At 34.2% G+C, this 24753-nt stretch overlaps 1 protein-coding gene across 2 annotated transcripts in view; it reads left to right on the top strand.

Annotated features, from left to right (window-relative positions):
* The window catches only part of LOC118204675 (protein DEK-like), a 114678-nt gene that overhangs the window by 29807 nt on the left and 60118 nt on the right, over positions 1-24753 (top strand). For both annotated transcript variants that reach the window (XM_085807816.1, XM_085807817.1), the window contains exons 3-5: positions 2309-2452; positions 20906-20982; positions 21210-21304. In XM_085807816.1, coding sequence (XP_085663942.1) covers positions 2309-2452; positions 20906-20982; positions 21210-21304 — 316 coding nt within the window. The remainder of the gene's footprint in view (positions 1-2308; positions 2453-20905; positions 20983-21209; positions 21305-24753) is intronic.

Raw genomic sequence — 24753 nt, forward strand, 5'->3', positions numbered from 1 at the left:
AAATATTTATTAGTTTCTTTTATTTATAGCATTAGTTGTTTATTGTTTGCTATTTGAATGTTAACATTTTCAGTACTTTTCCATTTGGGTGGTGCAATTTTCCATTTCGACGGTGCAAGGATAAATTCGCTGAAAATGGTACAACCGATGCCAAACATAATATCCTCGCTGATAACCTTTCAGGTCACCTTTTTCAAAATAAGTCACTACTATTTCTTATCAGCTTGATCCGTTCTTTCAATATTGGCATGCAGTTACATAGATTTTTTAAAATTATAATATTGAAATAATTCTTGCATTTAAACTCGAATTCCATACTAAGATTTAACTTGAAATTAATGTAGATAATTACTGAGAGAATTGGATTTTTGTAGCGTAGTTTACGTGAAATGAGATGATTTGAGGTTATGTGATATGAACAGTCTTTTTACAAATATGTCAAAAATTGATGAAAAACAAATGAAAATTTGGGATTTGCCCAGGATTGAGGAAGAATCTGTCAGATTCTTTCAAGCGAAAGGTGTTTTGCCTAACATTGCTATTTGTGATAATAATCATGAAATGAAATTATATTTCGGAGACTAAATTCAATTGCGCTGCAACCTTTCAACTTGCCGAAGTAAAAGAAGCATACGGAAAGGCTATGATTTGAATCATCGTGATTGAATTTCTTGAAGTGTGTAAGATTTATTTATGGTTGGAGTGAAGAATTAACTTCAGTTAAATGGTGTTAAAAGCAGTTTGAAATCAGTCACAGAACAGTTGTAGATTGGAATAACTACATGCGAGAGGTTTGTGTGGATTCTTTACTTAAATGTCAACAACACAAAATAGGAGGACCTAGTATGATCGTTGAAGTGGATGAAAGTATGTTCACAAAGCGGGACGGATTTTACCACAACAGTGGATCTTTGGTGGAGTTTGTCGTGAAACAAACGAATGTTTCCTTGTGATGGTGCCAAACCGATCCATGAGTATTATATTAGAGGCAATAAATGAAAATATCGAAAAAGGAACTACGATATATTCCGATCCATGGAATTCATATTACACTGAAAAACTGGAAGAGGAAAGTTTCGAATATTTCAAAGTGAGCCATAAATGCAATTTTGTAGATCCAGAAACTGGAAAATACATGCAAAAAATAGAAAGACTATGGGGGTAGCACCAAATGGCAGAATTAGAAACACTGAGGAACGGCACGTCATCATCTGGAAAGTTACCGCGCCGAATTTATGTGGCAAAAGGACACAAAAGACCCATTTGAAAAAATTTTAAAGAATATTAAAATATTTATGCCTCCAAAATAAAAAAATTCTTAAAACTAACATTTGTTAACATTTTTTATGTGTATAATGTGTATTGTTGCATATAAAGTCTGCGTGGTGAGATTTGCTACGGAGAAATAAAAATGGCGAGGTTTGCGTCAGCGAAACGGAAAATTACCAAATTTTCTTTATTTTCTAATTTCATTTTTTAATATTTTGTAAGTACTATTTTTAATGAAGAATTTCAAATTTGTTGTAAGTTCAAAGAATTTATAGGTTATATATTTATAGTTTTTCTTGCTATCATACATTTCTTTATTTTTCTGTATATTAAGTGCAAGTTTTTTTAAAAAAAGAGTTACATGCATTCATTAGTGTAGAAAATTTTGAGCTAAATATCATATTACTGTTAAGTAACCTCTGTATTATATTTAAGCAAAATCGATATGTTTAGATTAGCTGAAGTCAAAGGTGCAGTAAAAGTCCCCCTTACCAATGCTTATTCCCCCTCACCATAAAAAAGAGAACATGAACTGTAGTAACGGTGTATAGTTAACATGAAAATGAATCTCAAGGGGGGGAGTTCTTGTCTGGGAGAAAATATGTATTTCATTTTTTCAGCAATAGAGGGCACTGTGCCATATTATTAGGCACTGTATTGAAGATGACTTATTCTCTTGGAAGAAACATTTTGCTTAATCAGATAATTGTTCAGGATCAATAAAAGAAATTAGTACCATAGCTATTTTTAGTACACTTGCTGTTGGCAAAACTTTTGGCTACAAATTTACCCTTGTGATTCATTTTCACGGAAATTGTAAAAAGTATTTATTTGGTTTTTATAAATTTTTGAAATCCTTTTGACAATTTTCCCAAGGTGGGGTCAAAATAATTGTTCTGTTCTGATTCTGAAGTCCATTATTTTCTCTTTGATAATTGTGTTGATTTTCAGTTTACAGAACATAAAAAGATATTTCAAACAAATAGGACCTCCTATCTCATAGTATTAGTTTATCTTATAGTAATTAATTGTCTTTCAGTGGGTCTTCTTGATAGGCCAGTTGAGGTAACTGGTTGTCGAGCAAGAAAAAAAGTTGAACGCCTTGAGATAAGTTTTGCGACTTCCAAGGAAAAACAAGAAATTCCTGTAGGTAAAGGACAAAAGCTTGGAGAATGTCCACGAAGTGAGCATTTCTTAATTGAAATTTTTAAACAATTTAAATTTTAATGTATTTTAGTAAGATTTTTACAAAATTAATCAACAGTGCTTTAATTTTCAAAATTAATTTTTATTGTGGTTTCTTAAAATTTTTTGGACTATTTTTTAGCTACTAACAAGATTGCTCTGAAAATTTGTTGCAAAGGAAGATTGCTAGAATTTAAGAATTGAGAAGGATTATATATTTGTTTAATTTTTTCAATATATCTTTTTAAGTTAATGCTTTTAGTTGTTCTAAAGTAGTAATACATTTAATGTTCAGGGTAAAATTTTTCTTCCATAGTTGAAATAGGCTTTCAGAAATTTAGCACACATTAGTAAAACAACAAAAATAGAAAGGTAAAGATTTGACACCGTCTTTCAAAAATTAAGGATGCAGCAGTACAAATCAACAAAAATGAACATCTAAAGCCTCGATTGTGACCAAATTGGGCAGAAGACAGCAGAGATGAAAAAATATTTAATTTTCGTAAATTATATGGTGATGCCATTTTGGGTCATTAACAACTTATTGGTGAATATGGATGTGCAGATACAGAATGCCTGAGGACATGCTAAGGGTTTCAGTCTGTTTAAGATCAGGAGATACAACTGCCAGTCCATACAAGAAATTCCTTCACTGTGCAGGTACTTCCTGACAGTATTGACTTGATGGGGGTGGACATTATCATCCATAAGAACCAACATAAAATATTGCATGGGTGGTAACCCTTGGTTGACTTCATGCGGGTCTCTGGACAATTGTTTGACTTGTTATGAATTGTTTCCTCATTCAAAAAATTACTGAAATATCAAAACCAAAGAAACAAGTGACTTTTTTTTGGTTGATTTTCTGCTTTAATGTGTCTGACAATTCGCCAACACCATTTGTCTTCTGTCAGCTCTAGAAATGTGAATGTCATAAAAAATTATCCTATGAAAGTTATAAACACTTTGTATCAGCATTTAAATAAGCTTCCTGAAACTGCAGAATAATAAGCAGTAATCATAAATGACTCTACTTATCGTGTTTGGACAGTCAGTCGTGATTGGCTGTAACATATTTTCATCTACAACGATTTTCAGCAACTCGTGGTCAACTAGGCTTTAGAAAATTGCAAATTTGCATTACATTCTTAACTTTCAGAAAACAGTGCATGTGGTAACTGTTATAAAGACAAAGTTCAGTTTGGTGTCCAGCTAACTTACCTATGTTTATGCCAGTTCAGTTTTTATATCAATTTGAAGAAAGTGGTGGCTTTGTCCATTATGTGAATGTGCTGTTTAATGTTGGTTTAAAAATCCAGCAAATAATCAAAACAGCAAGGTGCATCCTTCTTTTAAAAAATCCCTTTCTATTCCTTGGTGCTTGAATTGGACAGTTGCACTGGAAATGTATGCATCTTGGTGTATACTAGACTTCTTCCTTATCTGCATGTCACTGCTGCTGATACTCTAGGCCAGCAGTTCCCAAACTTTTTCGACCCATGGATCCTTTTTTTATAGTCAAAAGTTGCCCATGGACCCCCAAAGCTACATAAATGCATAATAATATAAAAATTACAAATTTAAAGAAACATTTTGTTGAAGTATTTATTGAAATTATAACTTTTGTTTAAAATAAAATTGAAAAAAATTAATGACCTTGGATGAACTTGGTGAGATGTTATGAGTATTTATGTTGGGCTCAATGTTTGTGAGTAGCAACCGCAAATCCCACACGACCACTAATTTTTAGTCGGTTTCCCCCCTTGTGACGAGGTTCGTAACAGCACTGAATTCACGTTCTACCAAAATGGAAGATGGGAAAGCGGTTAACAACTTCTGTACAATAACCCATAATGCAAAATATAAAATTGGAATCTGTGTTTGGGACCAGAATTTATGGTATCCTTGTTCAAATATTGATTTTAAGTTCCTCATTTGATATTTCATTAAGCTTCTCCTGTATGAGTCTGGATTCATCTGTGTTTGGGATTTGAGTTTGTCCATGCGCGAAAGGGTTCAACACCTTGTTGGGATTATCCAAGTGAAGAATGTCTTCAAATCTTTGGTTCAGGTCTACATGAAGAGGCATTGGGTGTTGACAGTAAGCAAGCAAATTTTCATCTCTATTTTGCAATTTTGAAAGATTTGGAAACTGAGAACATTCTCCTCTTCTCAAGTTTTGTTTGTACAGAAAAAGTTTTGCAATAAATGCAGATTTTACGCTTTTAGTTTTGATTAAATTTAATTGGTTACCTTGTGGTTTCAGATTAGTTTCGTTAAATTTGGCAAATAAATCAGTCATATAGGCTATGTCATTTTTGAGTTAATTAAATTGTGTCACAAATTATTGTCTTTGCTTTCCAAGAATTCCAACACTGAATCAAAGAACGCATAAAATCGATTTTAACATGCACTTTGATGATGAACTGCATGCATCTTATAACATTTCTTTATTGATTCCAAAGTTTGGAAAGCCGTACACTATTGATGAAGAACTTATTTTACCAGCTGAAAGTGAAGTAATATGCACCATGTTGCATAAACTAGCTTTCAACATTATAAAAAGTATTCCACTGAGTAATAATACAGTACAAAAAAGGATTGACGAAATGGCTCAGACTAAGAAAATTTGTTTATACACTTCATATCAGCATAACATAGAACTAAATTGTTGATTAGATGTCCGACTCTTTTATGTTTATGTTGTAGCAGGGCTGTTCCTAGGCCATTGGCTGCCCGCGTACTTTCTTGAGATTGCTGCCCTCAAATTGAAAAAAAAAAAAAGCTCAATGATTAGTAAAGTTTTTATTTCATATTGACTGAGTTCTTTCATATAACAAATTGTATAAAAAGTACTTGCTATTGTATAAAAAGTAAAAATATTTAGGCATGGTATCACTCCAGTCCGGCCACCTGCGTACCTTTACGTGCTGCACCCCCACTAGGAATAGCCCTGTATTGTAGACAAGTTAGTTCATGTAGTGGCATTATTGCGTTACTGTACAACCCTGTTTTTGGCCGTCTATCTCGCACAGTGCTATGCTTGTTAATAACTTAAGTAGTTGTCGGCATCTAGAGCTATTAAATCATAGGCGTGTGTCAGTGAATTATTTAAAATTTTCTTTTTTGAGGGATTATCTCAGTTTTTTATTGTTATTTTGTTGTTATAATGTTGTCAGCGTGCTGATGGAAATTGAAAGCTTAAATTTACTGAAATGAACCATAAGTAAGTTTTAGTAATAACATTAAAACAAGTTATACGAACCACTGTTAATACAAGTGTCAAATCAGTGGAGATAAGTTTTCTCAATGCTCACCCACAAAAGGTATTACATAACCCTCAGTACTTAAGTAACAAACTGTATTTTGAGCTTGTACTTATATTTATATTTTACTCGGGATGTAAAAATCACTACTATTTTATTTATTATTTAATTTTCCATAACAATAAAAATGGATCAAAGTTTTATTACTTTGTGTTAAACCTTGCACGGATCCCCTGACTTTGTTCCATTGAGAGAGACAACTATAAATTGCTCTGAACAGAATCATAAAGTGGTCCGACAACAATGGTGTTAAATTTTCTAGCCAGGAGACCATCTGCGTGCATTTCTGTCACAAAAGAAATCTGCGTCTTGATGGCTCTTTGATCTGTGTTGAGCCAGAAGCAAAATTTTTAGTAGTTATATTTAACAGAAAGCTCACTTTCCTTCCACATATCTTAAATCTAAAGAAAAAATGTGCTAAAGCTCTCAATCCTGTATCCAATACTTCATGGGGAGCAAAACGTTCTATGCTCCGCATTTATAGAGCTTTAATCTGTCCCAAACTTGACTATGGCTGTGTTATCTATGGATCAGCAAGACCTTTTGTGCTACTGAAATTGGATCCAGTCTACCATCAAGCACTATGGATTTGCTGTGGAGCTTTCAGAACATCTCCAGTCCAAAGTTTTTATGTCATCTGTTTTGAACCATCTCTGAAATTCAGATGCAAGCAGTTGTCTATTAATCTTCATTATAAAGTAATGTCACAAGCCGAACATCCTGTCAGGTTCATGACATATGATCAGTACTGGCGTATCTACCAAGCACGTCCTTCATGTATCCCACCTAGTGATCTTCACATTCACTCACTGATTAAAGAGTTTAACCTAAAAGATCTGCATCCCAAAAGCTTTAAAGTTTTTTGTATTGCTCGCTGGCAAGAAGTGAATATTCACCTACTTAACATTTTTGGAGAATTTAAAAAGAGCAGTACCAATGATGTCCAATATCAACAAATTTCCCTAGAGCATAAAAGCAGTCATTCCAACTATAAAGCAATTTTTGCTGATGGCTCAAAGAATCATGGTCATGTCAAGGCAGCTTTTATTTGTGATAAAGAAATCAAGAGAAGTAAACTTCATAAGGCTGTATCTGTCTTTACTGCAGAAATGTTTGCCATTTTGAATTCCTTAATCTTTATCTCTAAGCGGAATAGCCGAAAATTCATAATCTACTGTGACTCTCTGAGTGCTCTTGAATCAGTAGATACAAATACTAGCCACCCTTTAGTTCTTAGAAAAAGCCTCACCTCCGTTTGAGAAATGCAGGTTATTCTATTGCGTACTGCTGGGTGCCTGGACATGCTGGCATCAAAGGCAATGAACTCGCCGATGTCGCAGCAAAATTTGCTGATATTACCTCTGAAAATGATGTCCCTTATACAAACATACGGAATTACATCAGAACAAAGGTCTTGTCCAGGTGGCAAGAACTCTGGGAATGCCAGACTCTGAATGAATTAAGGGAGGTAAAACCCAATTTAGAGTATTGGGATTTGAGAGGGAATCAAAAAGAGAATGTACTACTGACTCGACTACGAATTGGTCATTGCAGACCGACACATCAGTATCCCTTAAAAGGAGATAATGAGCCTATTTGTGGCACTTGCAATGTTCCTGTTTCAGTCAATCACATTTTAACTTGCTGTCTTGCTTTTAATCAGAAACGTGAATATTTTTTAAACTCTACAAATGTTAACAGATCTCATTGCAAGAAACCCTCACAACAACCTCTTAAGATTTTTAAAAGACATCTCTTTTTCCCATATGATTTGAAGTTTTTTCTTTTCCTTTTATCCTGCTCTACCTGTTGCTAGAGCATTTTTCGATCATTTCTCCATGCCTTCATCAGCATTACAGGTTCATTTCAAAAATTCATCTGATACCGCGTGTTTGTACATTTTGGATTTTATTCACCATTCATCTGGCACATAATAACCTTCAAGGTTTTGTGCCATTAAAAGTCAACCAACCTGACATTCAGGGACCCCTAAATCAATTTTAATTTTTCAAGAACCCCCTGAATGATACCAGACCCCTAGGGGTTCGTACAAACTACTTTGGGAACCACTGCTCTAGGGAGACACAGCTCTCAGCTCTGAAAATGCTGCTTACCAATGGCTGAGTGGTAAAGTTACTGAACACCAGTAGTGCTGTCCAAAATTTGAGTCCTGCTAACTCACTGGTGCATGGGCATTTTTGTGGTTTTCCGTATATGTAATGCATATATGAACCAGTTTCCTTTGGAAAGTTCTCCTCAAAGGCATCCCATCTCTTAGGCAGGTAGCCCTCGAGGCTTTGCCGTAGTCACATAAATCAAACCAAACTCTGAAAATGCCTCAGGTCTCCATTCTACTCTCCAGTAGGTTCTAACTTGACACAATTAAAGAGGTATATGATAGCAATTTGGAGTTACCAACTAGCTTACTTCAAAGTGACTGGAGCAATTACTCTATAGTAAATGATTCAGCATTGTACATGTAGCAATGCCAAGAGTTGCTGGGGTTTCATTTGCTATCACACATGCTGCCAGATTTGCAAAGCTATCCTTCAAATACGTCAACCTTCCACCTTACTGGTGGACTGATTAGGCTGGATTTCAGTCTTGTATCAGTCCTTTCATTTGATCGTTATATGCTGTGGAGATATCTCGGTGCTTTTTCTAGGAAATTTTGGGTTGAGAAAATTCATCTATTTACAAGCCTGTGTTACATTGTCTTGTTCAGAGTATGTCAAATATACTGGTTATCATAAATTAAGGAAAAATCACGATTACTGAAAAAGTTACATGTAGAATTTAATAAAACTTACACACAATATAGTATCAAATAACATAAAAAGAAATTACCAGACAGATATGGGAGTATAGAAATTAGCACATGTATAAAATGAGCGTGACGTAAGCGGCACACAAATGGCTGGTCGCCTTGCATACAGACCTCCTTCGTGAAGCCTTCTACGAACAGTTGATGTTGACACCAACCTTCCGGTGGCTGCAGCAAGGGAGGATCTAAGAAGAGTCGGAGTAGCAGTTCTATTCCTGCGTGCACATAATGTCAAATATTGGTCATCGACGCTTGTCGTAGCAGTTGGCCGTCCTTGGCTGAACCTCCTGGATGCTGAATCTGTGGTTTGAAATTGCCTCCAAAGTCTATGAACCACAGAAGGACTCACATTTAACCACCTGGCCACTTCTGTTTCACTTTGCCCTGCCTCTAGTCTCCCAAATGCTCTCCATCGCAGCTCTGCAGACAAATGATGCCTGGAGGTCATTGTTACGAATTGGCTATCTCAAATTTCTGATGTCACTGTTACAGTGAAATATGTGTGCTTGCTCTGAAACATGGACTTTTATGCTCCTCGCAGATGACGTATTCCGAAAGCAGCGCCACTAATTTATGTGTGGATATGTGGCAGGGCATCATCGTGCATGAAGATGGTCGATGTAAGGATCCGTCTTTGCTGTAGTTGCAGCAAAACAAACATTTGCAGCATGTTATGGGACCAATGGCCCATAATGGAACATGTGACAAGTCGACATTCACCGATTTTACTCAAAGAAGAATGGCCGGAGGATGAATGTCGCCATGAATCCATACCAGTGACTTTTGGAGACTATAGAGGAATTTCAGTGTATTCCGCGGATGTTCCATATCCCAAATGTGGCAATTCTGTGTGTTGACTGTCCCATTGAGGTAGAAATGAACCTCGTTGCTCCACGGAATATTCCAAGGCCATGATAGATCAACAGTCTTTCTGTTGAGAAAACTGACTGCGAATGAAAAACTTTGTGACTTGTCCTTATCAAGCAGCTCCTGGGTATGGCAAATCTTGCATGGGAAGTAGTGCATTATGTTTCTGAATAAATTTTCGGCCGATGCTGTAAGAATAGCCTGTCTGTCGAGAAACTGCACATGCACTACTGCCCCCAAACTGATGTCTGTGACTACGTGTCTATAAGTACTGGTGTAACATGTTTACGGCCTTTTCCAGGTTGAACTCCTAATTTCTCTGTCTCTTGAAATCTCTTAATCATGGCCCAGATACCTTTAGTATACATTGGTCCATGCCATAGGGTCTTTCTACAATGAAATTCACGAACTGCAGCAGAAGCATTCCCTTTGTTTTCGTAAAACAGCCTTTGGTTGAACTTCTAATTTCTCCGTTTCTTTAGATCTCTTAATCATGGCCGGGTACTTTTAGTGGACATTGGTCCTCACCATAGGTTCTTTCTACGGCGAAATTCACAATCTACAGCAGAAGCATTTCCCTTGTTTTTTGTAAAACAAGGAACCAATAACACACGTTCAACTAAAAAGACCGTCATTAGTATACATCAACCTTAAACATGACATCTGCAAACATTTTATACTGTAACCTGTTTTGCATATAAAGCTTATGCTTCTTCCCAAGCATGCAAATCTTGACATTTTTCTCCTACAACTGACAGCTTTTACTGGTTTTGCATTTTATTACTCATAATTGTTTTGGATTCTTAATATTGTTGCTATATTCCATTTTGGTTGTTTATTGTGTTACATTTTGTTTCCCCAAAAAGGCACCCCTTGGTGGACATTTTTTAACTATTTTTTTTTTTTTTTCGAAATTCTGTGAGCTCATTTCATATGTACCCCACATACAAAATTTCGTTCACCTGTTTGCACTGTGAGATGCCATTTATAGGGAAAGTTTAATTATAATCACCCGTATATCAAGTAGGAAGTGGATGTAGCATGATCTTTGCAATGGAATTTGCAGCTGATATTAAATGATTAGTACACGCTGTATCATTGAATATGACTGCCATAAAAACATAAATGTTAGTTAAGGATTTAATTTCCATTGATTATAAAAACATGATTTAACTGGAAATTTTTAGCGCCAACCTTTCATGCTGATTAACTCAGGGTTCGTACAGTCCTTAAGAGTCCTTAAATTTTTTGGAATCGATTTTTGGTCCTTAAAAGTCCTTAATTTTGGCCAAAATTAGCAGAAGGTCCTTAATTTTAATTATCTGAAATTTCTGTCCGATTTCATGACTGTCATTTTGAGTGTGAATTAGCATTTTGGAGGAATATTTTGCCGATTCTCTGACATATATGGTTATCTTTTGAATGGGTTCATGGGTTATAATTTGTTTCTATTTCTAATATAAATGATGGGATACTCGAATTTCCAAGCAAGAAGTGAAACATAAGCATTTCAAAATTAATTTTCTAATAAAGAGCCCCTTAAACAAGTTTTCGCTTTTGGGGATGTGAACTCTTTTATTAAACGGTTCTAAATTTGGCGACTTGTCAAAATTTTGGTGATGTTAAGATCAGTTTCTATGGAACATTTTTAAATTCCGAGATCTGAAAATTTTTCGATGATTTTTTTTAAAACTTCATAACATTGATAAATTTCATTAAAATAATGGTAACATATTGAAATTAGCTATGTAATTAAATAAAAATTTCTTTTAAATTTTTTTCATAGTAAGCGTTTTTCTCATGTAATTGTCTCAGAATATTCAAAATTCTCGGAAAATGCATCAGTTTTCTCTATAAAATTAATTTTACACTTTTTCCCTCCCCCCTTCCCCCCAAAAAATATTTCTGGCTGTTTGCTGTTACAGAATTGGTAGGGATAATTTTTCTTTAGTATTTTAGATATTGCAGATTCTAAAGTTTAGAAGGATTTGAAGGCAAGATTTTATGGACCCACAATTCTAAAAGATTCAAGAAATATCTGACAAAATGAAGAATATCTCCATGGTATCAACACTTAATGGATGTATTTTACAGAAAGTTTGCAATGAATTTCTTTCTTTTTGGAGAACGTCTGGAAGAACAATGAAAACATAATATTTGAATGTTTTACTCCTGATACTAGAATCTTTTTCTTAACATGTTTATCTTCCCTTTATTTTCTCTACTTTTCACTAGACACAAGCATGGAAAATATCAAAAATGCTTCTAATGTTATCACTTGGGCAGGCATTATAGAAGGGGAATTTTTTATTAATAAAGAAATTGAAAACTTAAATTTAAAAGATTCATCTAATATGCCTTAATGCGTCATACACAGAGCAGGCACTAGGCATTTTCCCACCTGATGCAATCTCTGTGGATCCTAAATTCTGCTGCCTACTGCATTATTAAATGCACTTCCAATGCCTGCTCTAAATTCTAAAAGTTTTGCCATTTCTAGATTTTGCTGTTCCGTGTGCCATTAAATTCTAAAAATTCTGCCACACCAGCTCTGTAACCAGCCTTTACTGTATATATTTCATATTTCTTCTGAATATTCATATTACTAAAGAAATAAAATTAGCCACTTTTTCTATATATTCTAAATGCATTTAGTGTTTTTTAAATAACAGAAATTCTTAATTAAATCCCAAAATTCTAAAATGGAAAGGAAACGTGTTGGAGAAAGAAACTGAATACATAAAGAAAATTATTCTTCAAGATATGTGCAGTTATTATTATGTAAATTACCCAACTGTTATTGATTTCAGCCTTTACTATAATTTCCCATTTCTATTTCCTCAAATGATAGATTTACTGAGCCAGATTAAATAAGAAACTAAATTGTATAATCTTTGACAACTAATCCCGATTTTGAGTCTGAATTTGACTGCTCTTGTTTAATTACGTCACTGTGAGCTGTAATTGATTTTGCTAGCATCAGAACATGCCTAGGCATATTTAAACCTTTGTCTGATAATGTAGTTACTTTCAGACATAGGGATAATTTGCTTCACGTCTGTCTGGGGTTTGAGATTATTTAACTTTTACCACATCAAGTAAACCCCCTCATAGGTACATTGTGGAGAGGTTGATAAGTTAGGAGATAAAGCACGTAGAAACTAGTGAGAGCACTGGTTTGCATATTGAGACAAATCTCTGATTGTTAGAAAATTTGCTTAAAGAGAAGGAAATCGATATAAACTAGCCAAAATGTTTGGGAAGGCTTTAAATTAAAATGATGGATAAATATTTTGTTGAGTGTTCTTACAAAACATAAATGTTTTTTAGCTCTTAATGTGTAATTATCCTAATATCGTTTAAGAATCAATGTCATAAATTACATGCATTTTTAAACTGTAAAATTCTATAAATTGTGATTTTAATAATGCTTTTTTAACAAATATTGTTAAAAAATAAAATTTAATAGAGGCCATGTAAATCCATAATGACTAAATTTATTTAATTACCTAATTTAATCATTTATAATTAACTGCTTACCCTTAAAAATTATCTTTACATATTAAAGAGAGTTATTGCCTTTCATTAATACTTACTGTGATCACAAGATATAACACACAAATGTAAAAATTCAAGTAAACTTATTCTTTGCATCTAATGAGATTTAAAATAACAACTTATCACCTCTGGTGCTTTAATGTCTTATTGGGATCTTAAACTATATTAACTGGGTTACAACCTTTGGAACTCTACATAAAGCTACGACACTAACTGCATTAAACAGAGCCTGATTAAATTTCAACACTTGCAAATCGTGCCTACATCAGGCCTTTCAGGTTTGTTCAAATCAGCATGTCTCTCTCTGGACATCAGCAGCGGTGACAACATTCAGTCTTTTGTTACGAATCATGCTGATTATGATCTTACTTCTCATTTTAACCTGTGCTGCTTGACGTAAATTCTAATACCTGCTATTTACACAAGCATGGAACCTCTAAACCTCTAGACTGACCAAGTATGTGACAAAATTAAACATAAAGAAATCAACATAAAGCTAACTATTAGTAAAACATAAATGTCACTTATCTTCTTACAAATATGTCCAACAAGTGTAAAATATTTAATGCTACTTGATAAATTGCAGAAAGTTTATTTTATTCTCAAACTTATTAATAATTATATTAATTAATTCATGTTTAGTAATAATGCGTACTACTTAGGGATCTATTTTCTTTTTAGGATGGTATTACAAAAGTGAAATTCAGCATAGAATAATATTTTTAATTGAATTTATGCAGTTCCCATTTGCTCATAGGTCCTTAATTTTTTTCATCAGTGGTCCTTAAAAGAACTTTATTTCCGTGTGCTGAAATGTGTACAAACCCTGTTAACTTTGCTTGCCATGGAAAGAATTTCAAAATCCTTCCATAGATAAGTTCTTTTTATTTTCAGTGACCTTTTTTTTTTAATCATGAATTCCAACAGTTATGAATGGTACATGTTATGTTTAGCAGTATTCAGTGTGTTTCTTTTCAGCCAGAATGAAATGTTGCGTCCATTTCAACTCGGAATAGAAAGATATGTTACCGTCCAAACTGATTACTCTCCCTTCCCCCAATTTCGTGCAATATCGTGTTTGCCAATAAATATTTGGTTACTGCAACCTAAGTAAGAGAACTTTGTGTATTGAAAATCAGGATAAAAGTTTTGATAATTAATGATGGTGAAGATGTCATACTGATGGTAGTGAATTTTTGGAAATATGGCATGATTTAGGTAAATGTTTTCTCAGCAGACTGATTTTCTTTTCTTTCTTTTGGTTCTTTAGTGTTCTACCATTTTTAGCTGTAAGTTCAATGTGCTTGGATTTTTTGTTTTGCTGTGTGCGTATAATGCTTGTTTACAGTGAGTTTTGGATATACAAACATCTTAATTCCATTTCTTTTTTTTAATTGCTCAACTTCCTGTAAAAGGTGTTACTGAATTCTTTGAAAAGAATTTTTCCTTGCTGAAAATTCTTTCCATTATCGAAATGTCAACAAAATGTTTTCTAAACCTGTTTCTTCTAAATGTTTCTTTAACAAATGCTCCACAAATACATCCTTCCAATACTGTTGTCTATCAAATAAGTATTGAGTGTACAGTATTATTTTAGATCTACTGACCCAGTATTTACTTTCTGATTATTAAAGTGGGCTAGATAACTAAATTGGGAGGGAGGCTGTTCCCCAACTTTTTGTTTTTCTTTTATATTTTTAATAATATAACACGTTCAATAATGTAAATTTTTAATTCAATATTTGTCTCGCTGAATCTCAAGAGCTTTGAATGGAATAAATCTGTAAGGCAAATAAAAAATTATCACTAATAGTCACTTTCTAAGATGACTTCTCACACATAAAACCAAATTCACATGAAAGCATAGGTCATCATCATAGAGTGTATTATACTATATTTATTTACTATACACTATATTTATTTGTAATAGATTTTTCTTATTTCATTATCACGTATGTCCACATTTCCAGTGAGAGTGTTAGGTTACTTCCAGTATGGTAATCCTTTTTGTTTTGTTGTTGTAGTATAGATTTCATAATTAATTCTTTGACAGGCATGGGGTTTCCCTAATAAAGCCCAATTTTCCGTAAACTGTCAGGAGAAAGCTATTTTCTTGATTTTAATGCCAAAATATCCCTGGTAGTTATAACTGTATGTGTGCATTTTAATATATTTATTGCCTTAAGTATTTGGACATATTTGAAGATGCATATGCACATATATGTTCTTACAGACATCGCAAAAGATATTCTAGGCCATATATGAACGGTCTTGCTGCTTAGAGGTTTAGAGTAGTCTCGCTTTTCTATTGGGTCGTATAAAAAGTCTTCGTGCTTTTTTTGGTACATTTTTTAACAAAAATTTTCTTTATTGAAAATAAATTTTAATCAAGTACATATTGACGATTATTATCTGTGATCTTTTGCAATTTTTTGGGTAGCTTCATTATTCCATCAGTGTAGAACTTCTGTGGTTTATTGTTGAAAAACTCGGGCGAGTAATTTTCAGCGGCTCTTCGGTCAACCAATTTTTTTCCATCAAGATAGTTTTGCAGAGATTGAAGAAAATGGTAGTCAGACGGTGCTAAGTTCAGGCTATATGGTAGATGCATCAAAACTTCCTAACCAAGTTCTGTTTAAGTCATCAAAGATCTCTCCCTTTCTAAACTCCTCTTAGAACACAACTGCCTTTCTTTTTCCAATTCTTGTCGCTCTCTCTGTATTGCTTCGTTCAAATGGTCGAGTTGTGCACAGTACAGGGCCAAATTGATGGTTTCGCCAGATGGCACCAGTTTGCAATTTATAATGGCACCCAAACATTGAGCTTTTTGTAACCTGCTCTTTTCAAATGATTTCAAACTGTTATGTAGTTGATGTTTAGTGCCTCTGCTATTTCCTAACAGCTTGCATGCCAGTCTTGCTCCACCAGTTGCAAAATTTCAGTGACTGACTGACCAGAATGAGGTGCATTTTTGATATCAAAATTTTCAGAACAGAATCAAGCAAGCCACTCCTGGGTCCTTCGTTCACTCACAGCATTCTCACCATAAACTTCACAAATTTTTCAGCATGTTTTTGCAGTCTTTTTACCTTTTTTATAGTAAAGAATCACATAATGTATTTCTTCAGATATTTCATCAATTTTCAAATCTATAACTTTTTACATAAGCAACAAATTAGAAAACTTTTTTCACAAACAGTGGAAGCTGAATGTCGCATTATAAACACATATTCGTTTGAGACAGTCGGGCATGTGTTGCCGGATAATAGGCATCAAGACCATCTAGTGGCCAATATATGGCCCAATATATTTTGATTGGAAAATATTTCAGCTGCATCCAAATAAATATAACTTGATTGATGCATTACTTTTTAAGAAAGATCATTTTGTTATTACTAATAAAGACGAAGCATGGAAATATGTAATTTGCTTTAGAAGTGTTTCCAACCTGCTAATTTGCCACAGTTTTTAGTTGACTTTGGAATTTTTAAAAGTATCTCCTAAGAATTAAAATGAAAGTTATAGAACATTTAGATTTTCAGAAATTATTAGCAATGAAGTGCAGAATAGCTGCATCTCGTTTTTGGGGGTTCCTTTTTAATGTTTCGGCTCAAAATTTATTGCAAAAGATAATCTAGCATGAAACATGAGTTTCTAGTGTGATATTACAGTTTATTCCTGGTGCTTTTGGCTTTTGTGTGTGTGCATCAACTCAGACGTGAATATAGTGACTACCTCTGACTGTGACCAGATTTTCTTAGAATGCAAGTAGTCAGTCTTGAACTTTTTCAAAGACACTGTTAACTTAGAACATCAGATTCATCTAGAACCTTATGTAGTTGTTTTAGGGAGGTTGTGCTGTTACATTCTTATATGTATTTATTACTTTTATTGTTGTGTTTTTATGAAATACTTATCAGCTTATGGGACACAACTTAAAAATCAGAAAATTTTGAACAGCACTTCACAGTTGGACATTATAAAGTTGGATAGCCCACCTTTATAATGTTTGATTAATGCAATAAAAAGGGTGGTAATAGCTTATTTTTATGCTGTATGTCAAAAAGTAAAAGTAGTTTTTAATTGCATTTATTTCACTTAATTTTTCAAGTTTAGAGTAAGGTTTGATATATTAAAATAAGGCGCAGACATTTTTTTGTTGTACTGCTTTTTATCTGTCTGAAATTATGGTGTAAAGCAGTGGTCGCCAACCAATGGTCCGTGAAAACTTCTTGATGGTTTGCAGAAAAATTAGGACATTTCTATTTTTATGAAGATTCAGTTTAAAAAGTGATGAGTAACAAAACCTATTTTGGAGTATGGATTATACTTTTTTTAAAAATTTTAGCTATTACTGTTAGCAAAATTCCTTCTGAATTTAGTGATTTTTTAGCTACTTTTGCAGGTGTATCTAGCTACATTTGAAAGTGAGAGTTAGCATCCATGGATATGCTGCTGTTATCAATAATAGTGCAAACTGGAATTCTGTTTCTTTTTGAATTACAAAAATATGCTGTTGTAGTCGTTCATAATGGCCCTACGCGCGCGCTTACCCGGGACAATTCCGAGAAACGAGATTCTAGTCGCACTGCTTTAAGCGGGAGGCTTCCGAGAAATGTTTCGTTTAGCTAGGAGGAACATGTCCCGGCTACGAGCAACATTTTAAGACTTGTACGAAAATGTTCCGGCTGGAGACGTGTTCCTCGAACGTTCAACCAATCAAGGATTTAACAATCCGAGCAGTATGAGGGCGGGCATTGTCCTGTTGAAATAAAGCGCCTGGCAAGCTTTGAAGGAAGGGAACAGCTTCAGGCTGTAGAACTTCACGGATATACCGGTTGCTGTTCAGATTGCCCACAATTCGTAGCAATTGAGATCGTCTATGATATGCTATGGCGCCCCAGACCATAACTCCGGGTGTTCGTCCACTGTGGCGTTCGATAATGCACTCCGGAAGGTGGCGTTCACCGGCATAGCGTCTGACACGAATGCGGCCATCATGGTACCACAAATTAAAGCGGGATTCGTCAGAAAACACGACATGCTGCCAATCAGCACGCCAGTCTCTATGCTGATTGGCCCATTGTAGCCGCAGGCGGCGATGGTCGTGCGTTAGGGGGATCCTGTATAAAGGAGTCCGTGCGCGCAGTCCACACTGCAGCAGACGTCTACGAATTGATGAAGCACACAATGAAACACCTGTAGCTATTGACCACAGTGCTGCCTATTGTCTAGAGGAAGCTGTACGGTCCGTCCGCGCCATGCGGACCAGGTGTCTATCATCGCGAGCTGATGTCACATTTCGGGGTCCACTCCCGGATTTCCGAGTTGTCCGACACTCGTCCGTCCACTGCTTCCAAACGCGCATCACTGTGCTGCTGTTACGCTGCACACGAGAGGCTACTGCACGATACGACAATCCAGCTTCACGAAGGCCGATGATTCTCCCTCGTTCAAACTCTGTAAGTTGTTCAAATCTCGCTCTCTTTCGTCGACGAGGCATAAGTACAGATTGAGTTAACGTTTACCACTAGCAGATAACCACCGATAACCATACACGCCTCGCTACAGCCGTCTATTTATTCGGATCCATCAGCCGTTCAGAGGGCGCTGCTCAGCATACGCATGCGCTACGGATTTGCAATTCTAATCATTTGCATATCATGTGCTACTTTGCATTTCCTGAAAATTTCAGCTCACTCGCGTAAGTCCTTCATGGTGTTGCAATTTTCACAAACGTGAGTGTAATTTATGAGTATTTGAGTACTAAAGAGTGTACACATTTTGTTATTGGGTTAATTCATAATTATATCATATGTATGATCTATGTAATAAAAACATGACTAATAAATAATAAGAAATGTAACAGCTGTACATTTATAACATTTGATTACTTAAAACAGTGCACAACTGATTATCACTTTCATGTCTGTTTACATAATGAATTGCACTTTCTAATTAAGTGCACGGGCGTACTAGTGGCTGAAGTGTCGTTAAACACTGGTAGTTTTGTCTCAGGTTAGAATGCCGCGAATGGGCTGGCTACATGACGTTTCCTTGGTTTGCCCCATTTGTAACTGGTATACGAGCCAGTTTTAAAAAATCTTCTACAAAGGGATATCCCTCGTCTGCCGTAATCACATAAAACAAACTCATGATGTGCACCACCTAATTTCTAGAGTTGCTATAATTAATGTGTTTTAGGTGTATTACCGAGTGTTCTATGAGACAGTAAACAACTCGCGCATGTTTGATTGCTCATGTATTCATATACTTTATTTGATCTTCATTTTGCTGAATAGTATTTATTGGCTGTGAGGATGTAAATATCAGCCATATAGACTTTTGTCATAAAAGTTCTTTTTTTTTTTTTTTTTTTTTTTGTCTGTTTGTTTGAATGAACAGAACAGTAATTTTGAGCCATAAAGTTAGTCAAGGTCAGAAGGTAGTCACCAGGTCACAAATTTTCCAGTGAGCCATCAAATTTTCATTGCAACTCAGACAACAGAAAATACACATAAATAATGTCTGATAAATAGACTTATCCAGCACACGTTTTAAAACCCTCTCAGCGTTACGACCGGAGAATTCCGTGCGGAAGGTTGCCGTCCACATTCATTATACATGAAAATTTCTGCTAGCTTTTAATGTATCGGGTTTCAGTTTGAATGTATTATTGGAAGAAAAAGAATCAAGGTAAAAAATGAAAGAGTCATTTTTTAATTAAAATCAGGAAAATATCACTTATTCATGACATTTTGGGGAACTTTGAAATTTCAGAGCTAAACCCGTAACGCTCAGAGGGTAAACTATTTTTAGTGTATACAGAATTTGGCAATTACTGATGTAATTGATTACTGTAACCAGAAGTGTGTTTATCTGTTACTTGAAGTGTCAGAGGGGAGATCAAAGTGATTAACTTTGATAGCAATCACCTTTCTATTATCTTCCATTACTAACAATAAAGTTTAAAACAAAAAGCGTGTGAGTAATACAAAACAACACGAAGAAGTGAATGTCACTTGAAAGGAAATGTCACTTTCGCCAATCTGAGCGATAACTGATTCTTGTTTGGCTTTCAGCCTGTTTACCTAGTGAAGATGGTAATCCTATTTCGCCAAAGGGCGTTTCTCAGAACTGATGCTGCAAACGTTTTGTTCCGGCAACAAATATCGTATGTGATAAGGGTTTAACAGTTTTTCTCCGTGTCAATAGGCAACTTGATAGATTTTATGAGAACCATCTGTATTCTTGTTTATAATTACATCACTGGAAGTTTCCTTTTTTGTTTTGTCTAACTGTTGGTCGATGACACCAGTGCTGAGTAAACAAGGATTATTATGTTTACAACAATTAAAAATTGGCAGCATAACACTTTCAGTTTATTGATATTGCTTTGCGTTTGCCAATTTGTTCTTGCTTTTCGTGAAGTTCCTTTTTAGTGATATAGAAATGTGAAGCTGCTTGTACTTTTCATCAGGGGCGTAATCTGAATTTCCATAAAGGCATGCTGCTGAACACCAAATGTTTCGAAAATTAACAAGTGGAAATTAGAATTACATGTATTGGAAAGTTGAATAATGTTTTTGCACATTAATATGTTGTTTTAAGGTCTTAGTTAAGGTTTTTGTTTTTAATTCATATTAGTAGTCCGCCAAATATAAAATTATATATGCAGTGGTCTGTGAAGTTCTAAGGGTTGACGATCGCTGGTGTAGAGTGTGACTAATTAAAAAGAAAAAAGCATTAGATTTCAACATATCCATTTTTTTGTTTTGAAACTATTATAACTTTTTAATTAGGAATAGCTTGTATTCTTGATTTGTGTCCAAATTTAGTAATAGCTGCTTAGTGTAATTTTTTTTTTTTAATACAGTTGAATTCCAGATACAAAGAAACAAGTTGCCAGATTTGAAACCATTACACAAAATCCTGTTCAACAGAGTGGGATCTGTAAGTAATGCATAACGTTTTATATAAGCGTTTTTCCCCCTTCTTAATTATGTTTAGATGAAGTGAAATGCTCTTCTTTTACAATAAGTTAAAAAAGATAACAATGTCTTTTTTTTTTTAAATGCTTTATAAGGCTTTGAAATATATGTTATGTGACCCATTAAAAATTTTTTATAAAACACTATAGAAACAAATGTGGCCAAATAATATGTAGTTTTCTATTTTAGGGCAATGAAATAAAGAAAAACATTCGAAAGTTTTGTGGATTTACTTTTGAAAAGAATTCCCAGGAATATGAACGTAAAAAAGCAGTTGTTGAAAAGTAAGAGAAATAGAATTTGCACACATTACTTTTAGATAATGAAAAATTATAAGTATCTAAGTAAAATGGTGCCTGTTTAAATTAATTTTATAGATATTAAATAAATAAAAAATTGCATCTAAATTTAGGTTTCTGTAATGTATAAATTCATTATATAGTACTTTAAAAAGGTAAGTTTCCAGTTTTGTCAAGATTTTTCATTTGTTGTATAAGACATTTGTTTCATGAAACACATGCTTCTGGAGCACAAAAATTGGTTTATCTATTTATAGGTCAAATTCTTTCATTGCATGAACTGTTTAAAAGTACACATTGAAAGTTTTAGTTATTAAAATATTATACTATCAGAGCTGCCAAATCTCTGGATTTAGATGAGAGACTTCCGATTTCCGACCCTACTCCCGCTAACCCGACCTTTCTCCTATTCTTAAAATTTCTCAGTAGCTTGTCTTAATACTTCATCATTTGCACCCAAAAAATGATTTTTGGCATCTGAAAGTACTTAGTTTCTCTTTATATTACGCATGAAAGAAAACCAAAGTTGTTTCGTCGGTTAGACATGGCACACTTCTGCTTTATGTGCAAGAGCATATATGCCTGAAAACATTGTGTTCCAGTTCTCCAATGAGCATCAAGCTTCACTTTCTGTCATCTGTCATCTATTAATGGATTCTCAGAGAGTAGAATCAGCCTGCTTTTAGTAAATTTAGAGATGTAAAAGCAATGTATTCCCCCCTGGACGAAGCAAGACTCATCTTTCAGGTGCCGTTGTGCATAGCCGTTTCATTCGTCAAGAGCGTAAAAACTTTCAACATTTATTTTTAACATACCAAGCAACCGGTAATTAATTCATATGGTGTCTGTCTTAAAAGCAATAAATGTACTTTTAACAATTTAAATTTTCATTACTAATATTATACAGTCAAAAGTCATTAATCCGGAATGATCTATAATCCGGACCTCAAAGCTACAAACTTTCTGCGCGTATGCATTTACGCATGCGCGTATGTGTTTATACATGCGCATTTAATGTATAACAGACAGTATAAGCTAAGCTAAAATTATCTAATTATCTAGTTCAGTTAATGTTGCAGATTGCGCTGTTCCTTAATCTTCTAGTTGGATCCGGCTTATTATTTTTTGCAGACTGTTAGAGCAATTTTATAAAAGTAAGCTTGAACTTTCGATTATGTCGAAAAGAATTTCCGATTCTGGAGCTGCCAAGGGATCTACAAAGCGGAAGCATGTTTCGATGTCCGTCAAACAAAAAGTGGAATTGCTGCAAAAATTGGATAAAGGCTTATGCTTTGCTTCTCTAACCATTCCAAAATCTGTTTATCAATTTCACGCTGCTATTCAAGGGGGGGGAACGTCGCGGCACACTATCCTTATCTTCAGGGAAGATGTTTTTATTTTATTCGGCTTATAATCCCTTACTAAATGTAGTATGTCATCTCGATGTACTCCGTCTTTGATATGATTTAAATCAAATTCCTCGTCATTATAAATATCACGAATACATATTAAATAGTTTTCTGATTGCAATTTTCTAATTTCGACTATGCGTAATGTATGCTTTACGCATGCACGCATTGGAAGAAATGTTTAATAAAGTAAACAAATAAATATTAAGCTTTTTTTTTTTTTTGTAAATTTGGATACCCTTTACATCATAATTGCTCTTTATTTCATAAATTACCGTTTCATATTATTAATTTTATAATTTCTGCATGCCATCTTACCAGATTTAAATTGATGATCTATAATCTGGAAAAAATGATGATCCAGAATCGCTGAAGTCCCAACGAGCCCAGATTAAAGACTTTTGACTGTATTTTTAATTTATTGTTATAGGCTTAATTAATGGTATAGGATCATTTGTTTTGTTATTTTTATGTTTGTTTACAATTTTAAAGTTTTTAATACTTTCAAATTTTTAATACTAAACTCCTTAGTTGTGAGACTGCAATGTGAATTTCCGGTCTTTTTAATTATTATGTTTTTGATTTTAAACAGTAATAAAACAAACCAGGATAAGACATACTGTAGTAGGGTGATTTTTTGGACATGACTGGAAGAGTATGTGTCTCAGGAGACAATACAGGATATAATGACTATAAAATGTTGTCTCAGTTTTTCAAACAATCGGAAATTAAAATCAAATTGTCTTTAGGAATTTAAAAATTGAAAATTTTCCTCTGGTTCATTATTTTGGAAGCAGCAAGCTGCATACAGCTCTTAAAAATTAAGAGGAAATAACTTATGAAAATTTCTAAATTTATGTGTTTTAACTGAGCGGTCTCGAGGAAAGGGGATTTAACCGAAACTGCAAGGAATACATTGTATGCTCTTCGTTTTCAAGTAACGATTCATGTTTTAAATGTCATCAAATTTGCATATATGTGACATATAGACAATAGTGAAATATTTCATATAAATTCAAGACAATGAATAACATGCCCTGCATTTTACAGTGCAGTTTTACTATCAATTTTAACCACAGCTTCATCGCATAAAAAGATTGTTACTTAAATATGCTGAATTTGGAAGAAGTCTCCAAATGTGCAGTGAATTGCAGGAATTGAATATCCATGGGCAGTTTGGTGTGTATGGATAATTTGAAAAACAGTGTGAAAAGCCTTGAAAAGGTCGTTCTAACCTTGTAAGTGCTCTCAGGTTAGATTGTCATGAGGTATTGCACCAGAATATGTGGACAGAAGATACTACTTGAATGATTGTCTTGCATCGTTAACTGACTTGAGCCAGATTCAGCATGCATAAAATTATGATGCCTTTAATATATTTGTATATTCATTGCTTTGAGATTAATCAGCTGGCAAATATGGTAATTTATGTTAAATAATGCATTTGTACAAACTGGTTTTTGTAATTTTTAGGGTTTACTCGTACCGTCTTCCTGTTGTCTGACCTGCTCACAACATGACACTAGAAGATTCATTCTGGGTCTTCTAGTAAAAAGCTACATGTTAAGAGTCCACTCTTGTTCTGAAAATTTTCTGTCATGTCTGGTTTTATTTATCTGCAAAAATAGCAGTTTTACTAAATTAAGTTCCCGGCAGTGCTTAACAATAAGCAAATTAAGTCCTTACTGCTGATTCATCATATGCTTTGAGTGAATATCCTTTCTTCTGAATGGAAAAAAGACATTTTATTTGTTCATTTTTCATTAGATTGTAAAAATTTCCCCCACCTTCTTTAATTGTGATAACTTGTGTAATGTATTCCTCTGTATAACAATAAATCCAAGTACTATTCATGTGCTAAAGAGAGAAGTAGGGAGCACTAAAGGTAATTAATTAATTTGTCTATTGGAAATGCAATATTGCATTTTTTACTAGGTAACATGACATTGTCATGTTTTTTAAATGTAACTGTAGAAGCTTGAATATTGTATTTTTCAGTAGCGGAGCTTAACCCCCTGACTGCTC

This window comes from Stegodyphus dumicola, chromosome X1 (genome assembly GCF_044657685.1).
Source record: "Stegodyphus dumicola isolate Sdum_Otavi_A_Nest chromosome X1, ASM4465768v1".
Classification (NCBI taxonomy): Eukaryota; Metazoa; Arthropoda; class Arachnida; order Araneae; family Eresidae; genus Stegodyphus; species Stegodyphus dumicola.